We start from the raw sequence: 19040 nt of genomic DNA on the forward strand, positions 1-19040 counted from the left end.
GTTCATGTGGTATCGTGACCACACTAATCTGGGTCACGTCGTATCGTGACAACCCTAATCTGGTTCATGTGGTATCGTGACCACACTAATCTGGGTCACGTCGTATCGTGACAACCCTAATCTGGTTCATGTGGTATCGTGACCACACTAATCTGGGTCACGTCGTATCGTGACAACCCTAATCTGGTTCATGTGGTATCGTGACCACACTAATCTGGGTCACGTCGTATCGTGACCACCCTAATCTGGTTCATGTAGTATCGTGACCACACTAATCTGGGTCATGTGGTATCGTGACCACACTAATCTGGTTCATGTGGTATCGTGACCACCCTAATCTGGTTCATGTAGTATCGTGACCACACTAATCTGGTTCATGTAGTATCGTGACCACACTAATCTGGTTCATGTAGTATCGTGACCACACTAATCTGGGTCACGTGGTATCGTGACCACACTAATCTGGTTCATGTGGTATCGTGACCACCCTAATCTGGTTCATGTAGTATCGTGACCACCCTAATCTGGTTCATGTAGTATCGTGACCACACTAATCTGGGTCACGTCGTATCGTGACCACCCTAATCTGGTTCATGTAGTATCGTGACCACACTAATCTGGGTCATGTGGTATCGTGACCACACTAATCTGGTTCATGTGGTATCGTGACCACCCTAATCTGGTTCATGTAGTATCGTGACCACACTAATCTGGTTCATGTAGTATCGTGACCACACTAATCTGGTTCATGTAGTATCGTGACCACCCTAATCTGGTTCATGTGGTATCGTGACCACACTAATCTGGGTCACGTGGTATCGTGACCACACTAATCTGGTTCATGTGGTATCGTGACCACCCTAATCTGGTTCATGTAGTATCGTGACCACCCTAATCTGGTTCATGTAGTATCGTGACCACCCTAATCTGGTTCATGTAGTATCGTGACCACACTAATCTGGTTCATGTGGTATCGTGACCACCCTAATCTGGTTCATGTAGTATCGTGACCACACTAATCTGGTTCATGTGGTATCGTGACCACACTAATCTGGTTCATGTGGTATCGTGACAACCCTAATCTGGTTCATGTGGTATCGTGACCACCCTAATCTGGTTCATGTGGTATCGTGACCACACTAATCTGGTTCATGTGGTATCGTGACCACCCTAATCTGGTTCATGTGGTATCGTGACCACACTAATCTGGTTCATGTGGTATCGTGACCACCCTAATCTGGTTCATGTGGTATCGTGACCACCCTAATCTGGTTCATGTGGTATCGTGACCACACTAATCTGGTTCATGTGGTATCGTGACCACCCTAATCTGGTTCATGTGGTATCGTGACCACCCTAATCTGGTTCATGTGGTATCGTGACCACCCTAATCTGGTTCATGTGGTATCGTGACCACCCTAATCTGGTTCATGTGGTATCGTGACCACCCTAATCTGGTTCATGTGGTATCGTGACCACCCTAATCTGGTTCATGTGGTATCGTGACCACCCTAATCTGGTTCATGTGGTATCGTGACCACCCTAATCTGGTTCATGTGGTATCGTGACCACCCTAATCTGGTTCATGTGGTATCGTGACCACACTAATCTGGTTCATGTGGTATCGTGACAACCCTAATCTGGTTCATGTGGTATCGTGACAACCCTAATCTGGTTCATGTGGTATCGTGACCACCCTAATCTGGTTCATGTGGTATCGTGACCACACTAATCTGGTTCATGTGGTATCGTGACCACCCTAATCTGGTTCATGTGGTATCGTGACAACCCTAATCTGGTTCATGTAGTATCGTGACCACCCTAATCTGGTTCATGTAGTATCGTGACCACCCTAATCTGGTTCATGTGGTATCGTGACAACCCTAATCTGGTTCATGTGGTATCGTGACCACCCTAATCTGGTTCATGTAGGAGTGGAGTAATGTTTGATGATTGACTTACATACTTATCACTCCACTGTCCTGCCTGTCAGGGTTAGAGGTTACGACTGTCCTGTCTGTCAGGGTTAGAGGTTACGACTGTCCTGTCTGTCAGGGTTAGAGGTTACGACTGTCCTGCCTGTCAGGGTTAGAGGTTACGACTGTCCTGTCTGTCAGGGTTAGAGGTTACGACTGTCCTGTCTGTCAGGGTTAGAGGTTACGATTGTCCTGTCTGTCAGGGTTAGAGGTTACGACTGTCCTGCCTGTCAGGGTTAGAGGTTACGACTGTCCTGTCTGTCAGGGTTAGAGGTTACGACTGTCCTGTCTGTCAGGGTTAGAGGTTACGACTGTCCTGTCTGTCAGGGTTAGAGGTTACGACTGTCCTGCCTGTCAGGGTTAGAGGTTACGACTGTCCTGTCTGTCAGGGTTAGAGGTTACGACTGTCCTGTCTGTCAGGGTTAGAGGTTACGACTGTCCTGTCTGTCAGGGTTAGAGGTTACGACTGTCCTGTCTGTCAGGGTTAGAGGTTACGACTGTCCTGTCTGTCAGGGTTAGAGGTTACGACTGTCCTGTCTGTCAGGGTTAGAGGTTACGACTGTCCTGTCTGTCAGGGTTAGAGGTTACAGCTGTTCTGTCTGTCAGGGTTAGAGGTTACAGCTGTTCTGCCTGTCAGGGTTAGAGGTTACAGCTGTTCTGTCTGTCAGGGTTCGAGGTTACGACTGTCCTGCCTGTCAGGGTTAGAGGTTACGACTGTCCTGTCTGTCAGGGTTAGAGGTTACAGCTGTTCTGTCTGTCAGGGTTAGAGGTTACGACTGTCCTGTCTGTCAGGGTTAGAGGTTACAGGTCAGGGTTAGTGTATAGTGGTGGGCTAAATTAACTGGATCAAAGCAGTGTGTTCTGTCGTCAGGTACCTGGCAGAGTGGATGACGTATGGTTACCCCACGGCTAACGTCTGGCCGCTGGACATCAAACGCTTCGGCAACCTTCAGAGCAGCCGAACCTTCCTCCGACACAGGGTCATGGAGGTCATGCGTGAGTCCTGAACAGAGCAAACACAATCACACTCCCTGTTAGTAATGTCTGCCTGACTGTCCCTCTCTCTGCCTGACTGTCCCTCTCTGTGCCTGACTGTCCCTCTCTCTGTGCCTGACTGTCCCTCTCTCTGTGCCTGACTGTCCCTCTCTCTGTGCCTGACTGTCCCTCTCTCTGTGCCTGACTGTCCCTCTCTCTGTGCCTGACTGTCCCTCTCTCTGTGCCTGACTGTCCCTCTCTCTGTGCCTGACTGTCCCTCTCTCTGTGCCTGACTGTCCCTCTCTCTCTGTGCCTGACTGTCCCTCTCTCTCTGTGCCTGACTGTCCCTCTCTCTCTGTGCCTGACTGTCCCTCTCTCTCTGTGCCTGACTGTCCCTCTCTCTCTGTGCCTGACTGTCCCTCTCTCTCTGTGCCTGACTGTCCCTCTCTCTCTGTGCCTGACTGTCCCTCTCTCTCTGTGCCTGACTGTCCCTCTCTCTCTGTGCCTGACTGTCCCTCTCTCTGTGCCTGACTGTCCCTCTCTCTGTGCCTGACTGTCCCTCTCTCTGTGCCTGACTGTCCCTCTCTCGGTGCCTGACTGTCCCTCTCTCTGTGCCTGACTGTCTCTCTCTCTGTGCCTGACTGTCCCTCTCTCTGTGCCTGACTGTCCCTCTCTCTGTGCCTGACTGTCCCTCTCTCTGTGCCTGACTGTCCCTCTCTCTGTGCCTGACTGTCCCTCTCTCTGTGCCTGACTGTCCCTCTCTCTGTGCCTGACTGTCTGTCCTGCTCCCTCTGTGTCTGACTGTCCCTCTTTCTTTCTTTCTTCTCTCTCGGTTTCTGTCTGTCTCTCTCTCGGTTTCTGTCTGTCTCTCTCTCGGTGTCTGACTGTCTGTCTCTCACCAGCCCTGCTGTATAACCTAAAGGTTCCTCGTTGGGACTTCCAGACGGGCCGGCAGCTGAGGACTTCTCCCCTGTACGACCGTCTGGACACACAGGGAGCCAGATGGATGGAGAAACACGGCTTTGAGAGGGCCAAGTACTTCATCCCTGCAGGGAAGGGTGAGGCAGACCACACCCACACCACACACACACACACACCACACACACACACCCCCACACACACCACACACACCACACACACCACACACACACCCCACCACACACACACACCCCACCACACACACACACCCCACCACACACACACACCCCACCACACACACACACCCCACCACACACACACCCCACACCACACACACACCCCACACCACACACACACCCCACCCCACACACACACCCCACCCCACACCACACACACACCCCACACACACCCCACACCACACACACACACCCCACCACACACACACCACACACCACACACACCCCACCACACACACACCCCACCCCACACACACACACCCCACCCCACACACACACACCCCACCACACACACACACCCCACCCCCCACACACACACACACACACCCCACACACACACACACCCACACCACACACACCCACACCACACACACACACACACCCCACACCACACACACACACACCCCACCCCACACCCCACCCCACCCCACACACCCCACCCCCCACCACACACACACACCCCACCCCCCACACACACACACACACACCCCACACACACACACACCCACACCCCACACACACCCCACACCACACACACACACCCCACCACACACACACCACACACCACACACACCCCACCACACACACACCCCACCCCACACACACACACCCCACCCCACACACACACACCCCACCACACACACACACCCCACCCCCCACACACACACACACACACCCCACACACACACACACCCACACCACACACACCCACACCACACACACACACACACCCCACACCACACACACACACACCCCACCCCACACCCCACCCCACCCCACACACCCCACCCCCCACCCCACACCACACACACCCCACCCCACCACACACACACACACCCCACACACACACCCCACACACACACCCCACACCACACACCCACCCCACCCCACCCCACACCCCACACCCCCCACACCACCCACACACACACACCCCACACCACACACACACCCCACACACACACCCCACACCCCACACCACACACACACCCCACCACACACACCCCACACACACACCCCACACCACACACACCCACCCCCACACACACACCCCACCCCACACATCACACACACACACACACCCCACACACACACCCCACACCACACACACACACACCCACACCCCACCCCACACCCCACACACACACCATCCCACACCCACACCCCACCCCACGCACACACCCCACGCACACACCCCACACACACACCCCACCCCACACACCCCACACCACACACACACACCCCACCCCACACACACACACACCCCACACACACACCCCACCACACACCACACCACACCACACACACCCCACACACACCCCACACACACACACCACACCACACACACACACACCCACACCCCACCCCACACCCCACACACACACCATCCCACACCCACACCCCACCCCACACACACACACCCCACGCACACACCCCACACACACACCCCACCCCACACACCCCACACCACACACACACACCCCACACACACACACCCCACACACACCCCACACACACACCCCACCACACACCACACCACACCACACACACCACACACACACCACCCCACCCCACGCACACACCCCACACACACACCCCACCCCACACACCCCACACCCCACCCCACACCACACCCACACCACACACCACACACCACACACACCACACCACACACACACACCCCACCCCACACACACACACCACACACACACCCCACCCCACACCACACACACACCACCCCACACCACACACCCCACACCACACACCACACCCACACCACACACCACACACACCCCACACCACACACCACACCCACACCACACACCACACACCACACACACCCCACACCACACACCACAATTTCCCAATGCTTCTGTCTATCAGAGCTAAACCATGTTCCTCTGTTCTCAGACCTGCTGTCTCTTAGCTCTGTGTCTGTCTGTTAGTTAAACAGTTCTATCATCTGTTCTCAGACCTGCTGTCTCTGGATGCCAGTAAGACGTTCTATAAGCCTGACTGGTTTGACATCGTGGGGGCGGAGGTGAAATGCTGCAAGGAGGCAGTCTGTGTCATCGACATGTCCTCCTTCACCAAGTTTGAGCTCACTGTGAGTGACCCCTGGAAAGGAGAGGGGGAGGAGGGAAGTGAGGTATCAACTTCCTCCTATGATGGAAGCTGTAGGTGGCTGACCCCTGAAAAGGAGAGGGAGAGGAGGGGAAGTGAGGTATCATCTGACCCCTGGACCCACAGAATGAAATAGAAAAAGGAATGTTATCTCCATGGCTGGACCACCCTCGGTCACAGCTATAATGTGAATTACATTATCTCTATGGCTGGACCACCCTAGGTCACAGCTATAATGTGAATTACATTATCTCTATGGCTGAACCACCCTAGGTCACAGCTATAATGTGAATTACATTATCTCTATGGCTGGACCACCCTCTGTCACCGCTATAATGTGAATTACATTATCTCTATGGCTGGACCACCCTCGGTCACCGCTATAATGTGAATTACATTATCTCTATGGTTAGACCACCCTCGGTCACAGCTATAATATGAATGACATTATCTCTATGGCTGGACCACCCTCGTTCACAGCTATAATGTGAATGACATTATCTCTATGGCTGGACCACCCTCGGTCACAGCTATAATGTGAATTACATTATCTCTATGGCTGGACCACCCTAGGTCACAGCTATAATGTGAATTACATTATCTCTATGGCTGGACCACCCTCGGTCACCGCTATAATGTGAATTACATTATCTCTATGGCTGGACCACCCTCTGTCACCGCTATAATGTGAATTACATTATCTCTATGGCTGGACCACCCTCGGTCACAGCTATAATGTGAATGACATTATCTCTATGGCTGGACCACCCTCGGTCACAGCTATAATGTGAATTACATTATCTCTATGGCTGGACCACCCTAAGTCACAGCTATAATGTGAATTACATTATCTTTGACTAGACCACCCTAGGTCACAGCTATAATGTGAATTACATTATCTTTGACTAGACCACCCTAGGTCAGAGCTATAATGTGAATGACATTATCTCCATGGTTAGACAACCCTAGGGCACAGCTATAATGTGAATTACATTATCTCTATGGCTGGACCACCCTCGGTCACTACGTTTCTTTCTGTGCCAGTCTACAGATGACCAGGCGTTGGCGTTGCTGCAGCACCTGTGTGCCAATGACCTCGATGTGCCAGTGGGTCACATCGTTCATACGGGCATGCTGAACGAGAGGGGTGGATATGAGAACGACTGCAGCGTGGTCAGAGTCAAGAAGAACAGGTGAGAGTTTAGCCATTAAGAAGAACAGGTGAGAGTTTAGCCATTAAGAAGAACAGGTGAGAGTTTAGCCATTAAGAAGAACAGGTGAGAGTTTAGCCATTAAGAAGAACAGGTGAGAGTTTAGCCATTAAGAAGAACAGGTGAGAGTTTAGCCATTAAGAAGAACAGGTGAGAGTTTAGCCATTAAGAAGAACAGGTGAGAGTTGAACCATTAAGAAGAACAGGTGAGAGTTTAGCCATTAAGAAGAACAGGTGAGAGTTTAGCCATTAAGAAGAACAGGTGAGAGCTTAGCCATTAAGAAGAACAGGTGAGAGCTTAGCCATTAAGAAGAACAGGTGAGAGCTTAGCCATTAAGAAGAACCACTGCAGCGTGGTCAGAGTACAGAAGAACAGGTGAGAGTTTAGCCATTAAGAAGAACCACTGCAGCGTGGTCAGAGTACAGAAGAACAGGTGAGAGCTGTTCATAACTCCACCTGGGGGCTAACTCCACCTAGGGCTAACTCCACCTAGGGCTAACTCCACCTAGGGCTAACTCCACCTAGGGCTAACTCCACCTAGGGCTAACTCCACCTTGGGCTAACTCCACCTGGGGGCAACTCCACCTCGTGTGAATGTCCTCTAAATGAACAGGATAGAGACTGAACCACCTTGTCTTATGTCAGACAGCTCCACATTCGTCTCCACTGTCTGTTGAGGGACGAGCGTCACATAGGAGCGACGGGTTAGTTCCTCACCTCTCTCCATCTCTCCCTCTCTCCATTTCTCTCCATCTCTCCCTCTCCATTTCTCTCCATCTCTCTGTCTCTGTAGCTTTTTCATCATCTCTCCTACAGATCAGCAGGTCCACTGCTGGTCGTGGTTGAAGAAGCACATGCCCGACGACCCACAGCTCCACCTAGAGGACGTCAGCTGGAAGTACACTGGTGAGAACTATTGCTGCAGAACCTCGATCTTCCCCTCAGTTCCCCACAATGCATTTCTGTTCTGAACCCTTTCCCCACCCCCGGCCTCCCTTCTACAGCACTGAATCTTATTGGTCCGCGGGCGATGGACGTCCTAGGAGAACTATCATATGTCTCCATGACTCCCGAACACTTCCCGTCCCTCTTCTGTAAGGTGAGGAACCGGCTTTCGCCCGGTCATGTTATGTTTATCGTGAAGTGGCTCATCACAAGGCAGAAGGTTGTGTGTGTTGTTGTCCTGACCTTTGGTGTGTGTCAACAGGAAATGAGTGTGGGCTACGCCAATGGGATCCGGGTAATGAGTATGACCCATACAGGAGAGCCGGGCTTCATGCTTTACATACCTATAGAGGTGAGATACACACTATACTATATACTACTGGTTATATACTACTAGTTATATACTACTATATACTGTTGGTTATGTACTATACAGGAGAGCCGGGCTTCATGCTTTACATACCAATAGAGGTGAGATATACTATATACTACTGGTTATATACTACTGGTTATATACTACTGGTTATATACTACTAGTTATATACTACTAGTTATATACTACTAGTTATATACTACTGGTTATATACTACTAGTTATACACTACTGGTTATATACTACTGGTTATATACTACTATACACTACTGGTTATATACTACTATACACTACTGGTTATATACTACTGGTTATATACTACTATATACTACTGGTTATATACTACTAGACTACTATACACTACTGGTTATACACTACTGGTTATATACTATACAGGAGAGCCGGGCTTCATGCTTTACATAGGTGAGATACACACTATACCATATACACTGCTCAAAAAAATAAAGGGAACACTAAAATAACACATCCTAGATCTGAATGAATGAAATATTCTTATTAAATACTTTTTCTTTACATAGTTGAATGTGCTGACAACAAAATCACACAACAATGTCCCAGATGTGCTCAATTGGATTCAGGTCTGGGGAACGGGCGGGCCAGTCCATAGCATCAATGCCTTCCTCTTGCAGGAACTGCTGACACACTCCAGCCACACTCTAGCATTGTCTTGCATTAGGAGGAACCCAGGGCCAACCGCACCAGCATATGGTCTCACAAGGGGTCTGAGGATCTCATCTCGGTACCTAATGGCAGTCAGGCTACCTCTGGCGAGCACATGGAGGGCTGTGCGGCCCCCCAAAGAAATGCCACCCCACACCATGACTGACCCAATGCCAAACCGGTCATGCTGGAGGATGTTGCAGGCAGTAGAACGTTCTCCACGGCGTCTCCAGACTCTGTCACGTCTGTCACGTGCTCAGTGTGAACCTGCTTTCATCTGTGAAGAGCACAGGGCGCCAGTGGCGAATTTGCCAATCTTGGTGTTCTTTGGCAAATGCCAAACGTCCTGCACGGTGTTGGGCTGTAAGCACAACCCCCACCTGTGGACGTCGGGCCCTCATACCATCCTCATGGAGTCTGTTTCTGACCGTTTGAGCAGACACATGCACATTTGTGGCCTGCTGAAGGTCATTTTGCAGGGCTCTGGCAGTGCTCCTCCTGCTCCTCCTTGCACAAAGGCGGAGGTAGCGGTCCTGCTGCTGGGTTGTTGCCCTCCTAAGACCTCCTCCACGTCTCCTGATGTACTGGCCTGTCTCCTGGTAGAGCCTCCATGCTCTAGGCACTACGCTGACAGACACAGCAAACCTTCTTGCCACAGCTCGCATTGATGTGCCCTCCTGGATGAGCTGCACTACCTGAGCCACTTGTGTGGGTTGTAGACTCCGTCTCATGCTACCACTAGAGTGAAAGCACAGCCAGCATTCAAAAGTGACCTAAACATCAGGAAGCATAGGAACTGAGAAGTGGTCTGTGGTCACCACCTGCAGAACCACTCCTTTATTGGGGGTGTCTTGCTAATTGCCTATAATTTCCACCTGTTGTCTATTCCATTTGCACAACAGCATGTGAAATGTATTGTCAATCAGTGTTGCTTCCTAAGTGGACAGTTTGATTTCACAGAAGTGTGATTGACTTGGAGTTACATTGTGTTGTTTAAGTGTTCCCTTTATTGTTTTGAGCAGTGTACTACTGGTTATATACTACTAGTTATATACTACTAGTTATATACTACTAGACTACTATACACTACTGGTTATATACTACTGGTTATATACTACTAGTTATATACTACTAGTTATATACTACTAGTTATATACTACTAGACTACTATACACTACTGGTTATATACTACTGGTTATATACTACTAGTTATATACTACTAGACTACTATACACTACTGGTTATATACTACTGGTTATATACTACTGGTTATATACTACTAGTTATATACTACTAGTTATATACTACTAGACTACTATACACTACTGGTTATATACTACTGGTTATATACTACTAGTTATATACTACTAGTTATATACTACTAGACTACTATACACTACTGGTTATATACTACTGGTTATATACTACTAGTTATATACTACTAGACTACTATACACTACTGGTTATATACTACTGGTTATATACTACTAGACTACTATACACTACTGGTTATATACTACTAGTTATATACTACTAGACTACTATATACTACTGGTTATATACTACTGGTTATATACTACTGGTTATATACTACTAGACTACTATACACTACTGGTTATATACTACTAGTTATATACTACTAGACTACTATACACTACTGGTTATATACTACTAGTTATATACTACTATACACTACTAGTTATATACTACTAGTTATATACTACTAGTTATATACTACTAGACTACTATACACTACTGGATATATACTACTGGTTATATACTACTAGTTATATACTACTAGTTATATACTACTAGACTACTATACACTACTGGTTATATACTACTAGTTATATACTACTAGACTACTATACACTACTGGTTATATACTACTGGTTATATACTACTAGACTACTATATACTACTGGTTATACACTACTGGTTATATACTACTAGACTACTATACACTACTAGTTATATACTACTAGACTACTATACACTACTGGTTATATACTACTGGTTATATACTACTAGACTACTATACACTACTGGTTATATACTACTGGTTATATACTACTAGACTACTATACACTACTGGTTATATACTACTGGTTATATACTACTATACACTACTGGTGATATACTACTGGTTATATACTATACAGGAGAACCGGGCTTCATGCTTTACATACCTATAGGAGGTGAGATATACACTATACTATATACTACTGGTTATATACTACTGGTGATATACTACTGGTGATATACTACTGGTTATATACTACTGGTTATATACTACTAGACTACTATATACTAATGGTTATATACTACTGGTGATATACTACTGGTTATATACTACTAGTTATATACTACTAGACTACTATACACTACTGCTTATATACTACTGGTTATATACTATACAGGAGAGCCGGGCTTCATGCTTTACATACCTATAGAGGTGAGATATACACTATACTATATACTACTGGTTATATACTACTATACACTACTGGTTATATACTACTGGTTATATACTACTAGACTACTATACACTACTGGTTATATACTACTAGACTACTATATACTACTGGTGATATACTACTGGTTATATACTATACAGGAGAGCCGGGCTTCATGCTTTACATACCTATAGAGGTGAGATATACACTATACTATATACTACTGGTTATATACTACTATACACTACTGGTTATATACTACTGGTTATATACTACTAGACTACTATATACTACTGGTGATATACTACTGGTTATATACTACTATACACTACTGGTTATATACTACTGGTTATATACTACTAGACTACTATATACTACTGGTTATATACTACTGGTTATATACTACTAGACTACTATACACTACTGGTTATATACTACTGGTTATATACTACTAGACTACTATACACTACTGGTTATATACTACTGGTTATATACTATACAGGAGAGCCGGGCTTCATGCTTTACATACCTATAGAGGTGAGATATACACTATACTATATACTACTGGTTATATACTACTATACACTACTGGTGATATACTACTGGTTATATACTACTAGACTACTATACACTACTGGTTATATACTACTCTATACTGTTGGTTTTATACTACTGGTTATATACTACTGTACACTACTGGTTATATACTACTACATACTACTGGTTATATACTATACAGGAGAGCCGGGCTTCATGCTTTACATACCTATAGAGGTGAGATATACACTATACTATATACTACTGGTTATATACTACTATACACTACTGGTGATATACTACTAGACTACTATACACTACTGGTTATATACTACTGGTTATATACTACTAGTTATATACTATTATACACTACTGGTGATATACTACTGGTTAAATACTACTAGACTACTATACACTACTGGTTATATACTACTGGTTATATACTACTAGTTATATACTACTATACACTACTGGTTATATACTATACAGGAGAACCGGGCTTCATGCTTTACATACCAATAGAGGTGAGATACACACTATACTATATACTACTGGTTATATACTACTAGACTACTTACTATACACTACTGGTTATATACTACTATATACTATACAGGAGAGCCGGGCTTCATGCTTTACATACCAATAGAGGTGAGATACACACTATACTATATGCTGCTGGTTATATACTACTAGTTATATACTATTATACACTACTGGTTATATACTACTGGTTATATACTATACAGGAGAGCCGGGCTTCATGCTTTACATACCTATAGAGGTGAGATATACACTATACTATATACTACTGGTTATATACTACTAGTTATATACTATTATACACTACTGGTTATATACTACTATACACTACTGGTTATATACTACTATACACTACTGGTGATATACTACTGGTTATATACTACTCTATACTGTTGGTTATGTACTACTGGTTATATACTACTGTACACTACTGGTTATATACTACTACATACTACTGGTTATATACTACTGTACACTACTGGTTATATACTACTGGTTATATACTACTGGTCTACTGTACACTACTGGTTAAACACTACTAGTCTATTATACACTACTAGTTATACACTACTAGTTATACACTACTAGTTATACACTACTGGTTATACACTACTGGTTATATACTACCGGTTATACACTACCGGTTATACACTACTGGTTATAGACTACTGGTCTACTATATACTACTGGTCTACTAAACACTACTGGTTATATACTACTGGTTATACACTGCTGGTCTACTATATACTACTGGTTATATACTACTGGTCTACTATACACTACTGGTTATACACTACTGGTTATACACTACTGGTTATATACTACTAGTCTACTATACACTACTGGTTATACACTACTGGTTATACACTGCTGATTATATACTACTGGTCTACTATACACTACTGGTTATATACTACTAGTTATATACTACTGGTTATGTACCACTGGTCTACTTTACACTACTGGTTATACACTACTGGTTATATACTACTGGTTATATACTACTGGTCTACTATATACTACTGGTTATATACTACTGGTCTACTATACACTACTGGTTATATACTACTAGTTATATACTACTGGTTATGTACTACTGGTCTACTTTACACTACTGGTTATATACTACTGGTCTACTATATACTACTGGTTATATACTACTGGTTATGTACTACTGGTTATATACTACAGTATCTCAAGCCTTCCCACATCGTCTCCCTACCAATTTAATATAAGTTATGAGCCAAGGTCTTCTTGCGTAGATAAGCATTCTAGCCAGTCTGAAGATATCGTTCATTCATTTCTACCAAGGAACAGACAGTCATTGTTCTAACTCTTGACCACATTTACACACATTACATTCAGCACTGGGATCAAGAAAGAAAACTCATACATATACAGTAACATAATTGTATTCTGATTAGTACATATACAGTAACATAATAGTATTCTGATTAGTACATATACAGTAACATAATAGTATTCTGATTAGTACATATACAGTAACATAATAGTATTCTGATTAGTACATATACAGTAACATACTAGTATTCTGATTAGTACATATACAGTAACATAATAGTATTCTGATTAGTACATATACAGTAACATAATAGTATTCTGATTAGTCAGTCCTGATTGAAATGTATACATAATTAGACATCTTTGATAAAAATTCCCTTAACACTCTCTTTCTCTCCCCTTCTCTCTTTCTCTCCCCCTCTCTCTCTCCCCCTCTCTCTCTCCCTCTCTCCCCCCCTCGTCTCCTCCAGTATGCGCTCCATGTCTACAACGAGGTGATGTCAGTGGGCCAGAAGTACGGGATCCGGAACGCTGGGTACTACGCCCTGCGTTCTCTCCGAATAGAGAAGTTCTTTGCCTTCTGGGGTCAGGACCTGGATCCTTTCACCACTCCCCTGGAGTGTGGACGGGAGTTCAGGGTCAAGTTTGACACGGTACGACCCACGGACCCCAATATTTAGTTTGGTCTGAACAGGTTCTTAGTCCTGTACTGTGTTACTGATGAGGTCTGGTTGATGTTTGGCCTTATCCCCTCCTCCTCTCTCTATCCCCCATCCTAATCTCTCTGTCCCCTCCTCCTCTCTCTGTACCCCCTCCTCATCTCTCTGTCCCCTCCTCTTCCTCTCTCTGTCCCCTCTTCCTCTCTCTGTCCCCTCCTCCAGGACATAGACTTCCTGGGTCGAGCGTCTCTGCTGCATCAGCGTCAGGAGGGGGTGAGCCGTCGCTTCATCATGTTGGTCCTGGAGGATCATGACACAGAGCTGGACCTGTGGCCCTGGTGGGGAGAACCCATCTACAGGTTAGACAAGCCTCTGAACCCCTGAACTGCTCAGCAGACACTACAATAGTAGCTGTCCGCTGCCCTAGCCTCTAAACCCCTCAACTGCCCTAGCCTCTGAACCCCTCAACTGCCCTAGCCTCTGAACCCCTAAACTGCCCTAGCCTCTGAACCCCTAAACTGCCCTAGCCTCTGAACCCCTAAACTGCCCTAGCCTCTGAACCCCTAAACTGCCCTAGCCTCTGAACCCCTAAACTGCCCTAGCCTCTGAACCCCTAAACTGGCTTACACACACAGTCTGGATGAAGAGGCTATCAGAGGGTTACAGGATCAATATTTTATTTTCACCATCTAATGCTCTCTGTCTCTCTCTGTCGCTCTCTGTCTCTCTCCATCTCTGTCTCTCTCTCTCGCTCTGTCGCTCTCTCTTTCTGTCTCTCTTTCTGTCTCTCTCTCTGTCTCTCTCTTTCTCTCTCTGTTTCTGTCTCTCTCTCTGTCTCTTTCTCTGTCTCTCTCTCTCTGTCTCGTCTGTCTCGTCTCTCTGTCTCTTCAGGAATGGGGAGCTGTGTGGTACCACCACCTCCTCTGCCTACTCCTACACCCTGGAAAGACACGTGTGTCTGGGCTTTGTCTCGCCGCCCTCCCTGGACGGCTCCCCTGCCGCGGTGACCCCGGACTTCATCAACAGGGGTGATTACGAGGTGGATATAGCAGGGCAGAGATACCCAGCCAAGGCGAAGCTGTACCCCTTCAGCTCTCTGTTCGCCCAGCAGAGACGACGCAAAGATGAGATGGAGCTCAGTAACTTTCAGGGCAAATGAGGAGGAAGGAATGTAGGATCTAAGAAGAGGGGTCTGAGTGAAGGGTGAACTCCTCCAGACATGACCCTTTAACCTTTCTCTCGCTCCACCCTTCTGGTGCCGATCTGTTCTCTGTCTCTCGCTCCACCGTCTCTCGCTCCACCCTTCTGGTGCCGATCTGTTCTCTGCCTCTCGCTCCACCCTTCTGGTGCCGATCTATTCTCTGTCTCTCGCTCCACCGTCTCTCGCTCCACCCTTCTGGTGCCGATCTGTTCTCTGCCTCTCGCTCCACCCTTCTGGTGCCGATCTATTCTCTGTCTCTCGCTCTACCCTTCTGGTCCGATCTGTTCTCGGCCTCTCGCTCTACCCTTCTGGTCCGATCTGTTCTCGGCCTCTCGCTCTACCCTTCTGGTCCGATCTGTTCTCTGCCTCTCGCTCCACCCTTCTGGTGCCGATCTATTCTCTGTCTCTCGCTCCACCGTCTCTCGCTCCACCCTTCTGGTGCCGATCTGTTCTCTGCCTCTCGCTCCACCCTTCTGGTGCCGATCTATTCTCTGTCTCTCGCTCTACCCTTCTGGTCCGATCTGTTCTCTGTCTCTCGCTCTACCCTTCTGGTCCGATCTGTTCTCGGCCTCTCGCTCTACCCTTCTGGTCCGATCTGTTTTCGGCCTCTCGCTCCCACGCTGAAGGTGCGTACCATTTAACGGACAATCAATCCCCTGGCCCCCCATCCCTCTCTCCCCTTCTCTTTCATAGTGCAATATCTACAAGATACCAAAAACTCCAGAGTTGTCTGTCTGTCAGGACTGCCTCCCCCTCAAGGTCCAGAGTTGTCTGTCTGTCAGGACTGCCTCCCCCTCAAGGTCCAGAGTTGTCTGTCTGTCAGGACTGCCCCCCCAGGTCCAGAGTTGTCTGTCTGTCAGGACTGCCCCCCCCCCCCAGGTCCAGAGTTGTCTGTCTGGACTGCCTCTCAGTGCGTCCCTCCCTCTACATATCACGTGATAACCATATATTAACTGTATATCTGAACCTTTTAAAGTCCTGCGGTCTGAGTGAGTACGGTGGGGAGGACAGTAGTGGTTATCTGAGGGGGGTGGCGTGACGGAGAAGGGAACATCCATGTTAAATTCCCTCTTATTGGTGGAAACCCGCTGCCCTGTCCAATGGGAGGCCTCGTGGTTGGTGGGTGATTTCCTATCGATCTCCCTCTGGATGGGTGTCTGTGTAAAGAAAGGAGAAATGTTCAAAATAAATGTATTTTTGTATATGAGTGAAGTTGTAAATATGTTGAAGTAGCACAGATTTGATGAGTTGTACCATGTTTATCAGACTGAAACACTTTGTACAGAATAAAACTATCCAGCTATGATATGGTCCCACATCTGTTTGGTCGCACCCCTTCCCCCTGCGCCCTTTCCCCCTGCGCCCTGAGCCCTCCCCCCTGCGCCCTTCCCACCTGAGCCCTCCCCCCTGCGCCCTTCCCACCTGAGCCCTCCCCCCTGCGCCCTTCCCACCTGAGCCCTCCCCCCTGCGCCCTTTCCCCCTGCGCCCCTGCGCCCTTCCCCCGCACCCCTTCCCCCTGCTCCCTTCCCCCGCACCCCTTCCCCCTGCTCTGAGTAGAGAGATACAGGTAACTGACACACAATACAGGAGACTCACCTGCTCTGAGTAGAGAGAGATACAGGTGACTGACACACAATACAGGAGACTCACCTGCTCTGAGTAGAGAGAGATACAGGTAACTGACACACAATACAGGAGACTCACCTGCTCTGAGTAGAGAGAGATACAGGTAACTGACACACAATACAGGAGACTCACCTGCTCTGAGTAGGGGAGAGAGATACCAGTAACTGACACACAATACAGGAGACTCACCTGCTCTGAGGAGGGGAGAGAGATACCAGTAACTGACACACAATACAGGAGACTCACCTGCTCTGAGTAGGGGAGAGAGATACCAGTAACTGACACACAATACAGGAGACTCACCTGCTCTGAGTAGGGGAGAGAGATACCGGTAACTGACACACAATACAGGAGACTCACCTGCTCTGAGTAGAGGAGAGAGATACAGGTAACTGACACACAATACAGGAGACTCACCTGCTCTGAGGAGGGGGGAGAGATGCCAGTAACTGACACACAATACAGGAGACTCACCTGTACAGGTGATATGGCTGACCACAAATGTGGTTTCTGCTGACAATTGAGATGTGCAAACTATGGCATAAGGGGATGACAATAAGATCCGTAATTTAGATTTAAGACGTTAGTGAGGTTGGTTTGAGGGCTCCGGCTCGATATGGACAGCAGAGTCCCAACACCTTACCACTGCTAGACGTTAGTGAGGTTGGACTGAGGGCTCCGGATCGATATGGACAGCAGAGTCCCAACACCTTACCACTGCTAGACGTTAGTGAGGTTGGACTGAGGGCTCCGGATCGATATGGACAGCAGAGTCCCAACACCTTACCACTGCTAGACGTTAGTGAGGTTGGGTTGAGGGCTCCGGCTCGATATGGACAGCAGCTATCAACCATTATTACAGGAAGCTCCGTGGTTAGATTGGTGGAAGTCAGAAATACCCGTACCTTTGTTTTCCAGGAGCTAAGGTATTAGACCCTAACCCTAAGTTATCAGAAGTCATGCCCACCATCAAGAAACCTGCTCTGAAAACAGTTGTGTTGCATATTGGGTCTAATGATGTGTGTGAACTCTGTAAAGCTAAGAGACTCTTGGAGAATGCACAGAAGTTAGCAGGACGTTTCATTGTCTCTGGCCCCAATTCCATCTCCTCCTCGTCGTTGTGGGGACTGAGTGTTTTAGCCGTCTTTTGGTCTCTTGCCCAGTGGTTAATGCGTCTGACCAAGGACCCGGGTAAGTCCTTCGTCGACAAGTCTGACTCCTTCTGGAATAGGCTACTTTCTGGAAGACGGAATTCACCTGGGTGAAAATGGCTCCCGGCT

The 19040-nt window shown here is 47.2% G+C and overlaps 1 protein-coding gene across 2 annotated transcripts in view; it reads left to right on the forward strand.

The window, feature by feature from the left end:
* Window positions 1-17440, forward strand: part of LOC116372527 (pyruvate dehydrogenase phosphatase regulatory subunit, mitochondrial) — a 35370-nt gene extending 17930 nt beyond the window's left edge. The window contains exons 10-19 of one of the 2 annotated variants that reach the window (XM_031821347.1): window positions 2848-2972; window positions 3854-4009; window positions 6076-6209; window positions 7271-7419; window positions 8232-8344; window positions 8443-8537; window positions 8646-8735; window positions 14745-14927; window positions 15156-15292; window positions 15825-17440. In XM_031821347.1, coding sequence (XP_031677207.1) covers window positions 2848-2972; window positions 3854-4009; window positions 6076-6209; window positions 7271-7419; window positions 8232-8344; window positions 8443-8537; window positions 8646-8735; window positions 14745-14927; window positions 15156-15292; window positions 15825-16092 — 1450 coding nt within the window. In that variant the 3' untranslated portion in view covers window positions 16093-17440. The remainder of the gene's footprint in view (window positions 1-2847; window positions 2973-3853; window positions 4010-6075; window positions 6210-7270; window positions 7420-8231; window positions 8345-8442; window positions 8538-8645; window positions 8736-14744; window positions 14928-15155; window positions 15293-15824) is intronic. The other variant, XM_031821348.1, reaches the window with a different exon arrangement.
* The last annotated feature ends 1600 nt before the right edge of the window (window positions 17441-19040 follow it).

Source organism: Oncorhynchus kisutch, unplaced genomic scaffold (genome assembly GCF_002021735.2).
Source record: "Oncorhynchus kisutch isolate 150728-3 unplaced genomic scaffold, Okis_V2 scaffold3963, whole genome shotgun sequence".
NCBI lineage: Eukaryota > Metazoa > Chordata > Actinopteri > Salmoniformes > Salmonidae > Oncorhynchus > Oncorhynchus kisutch.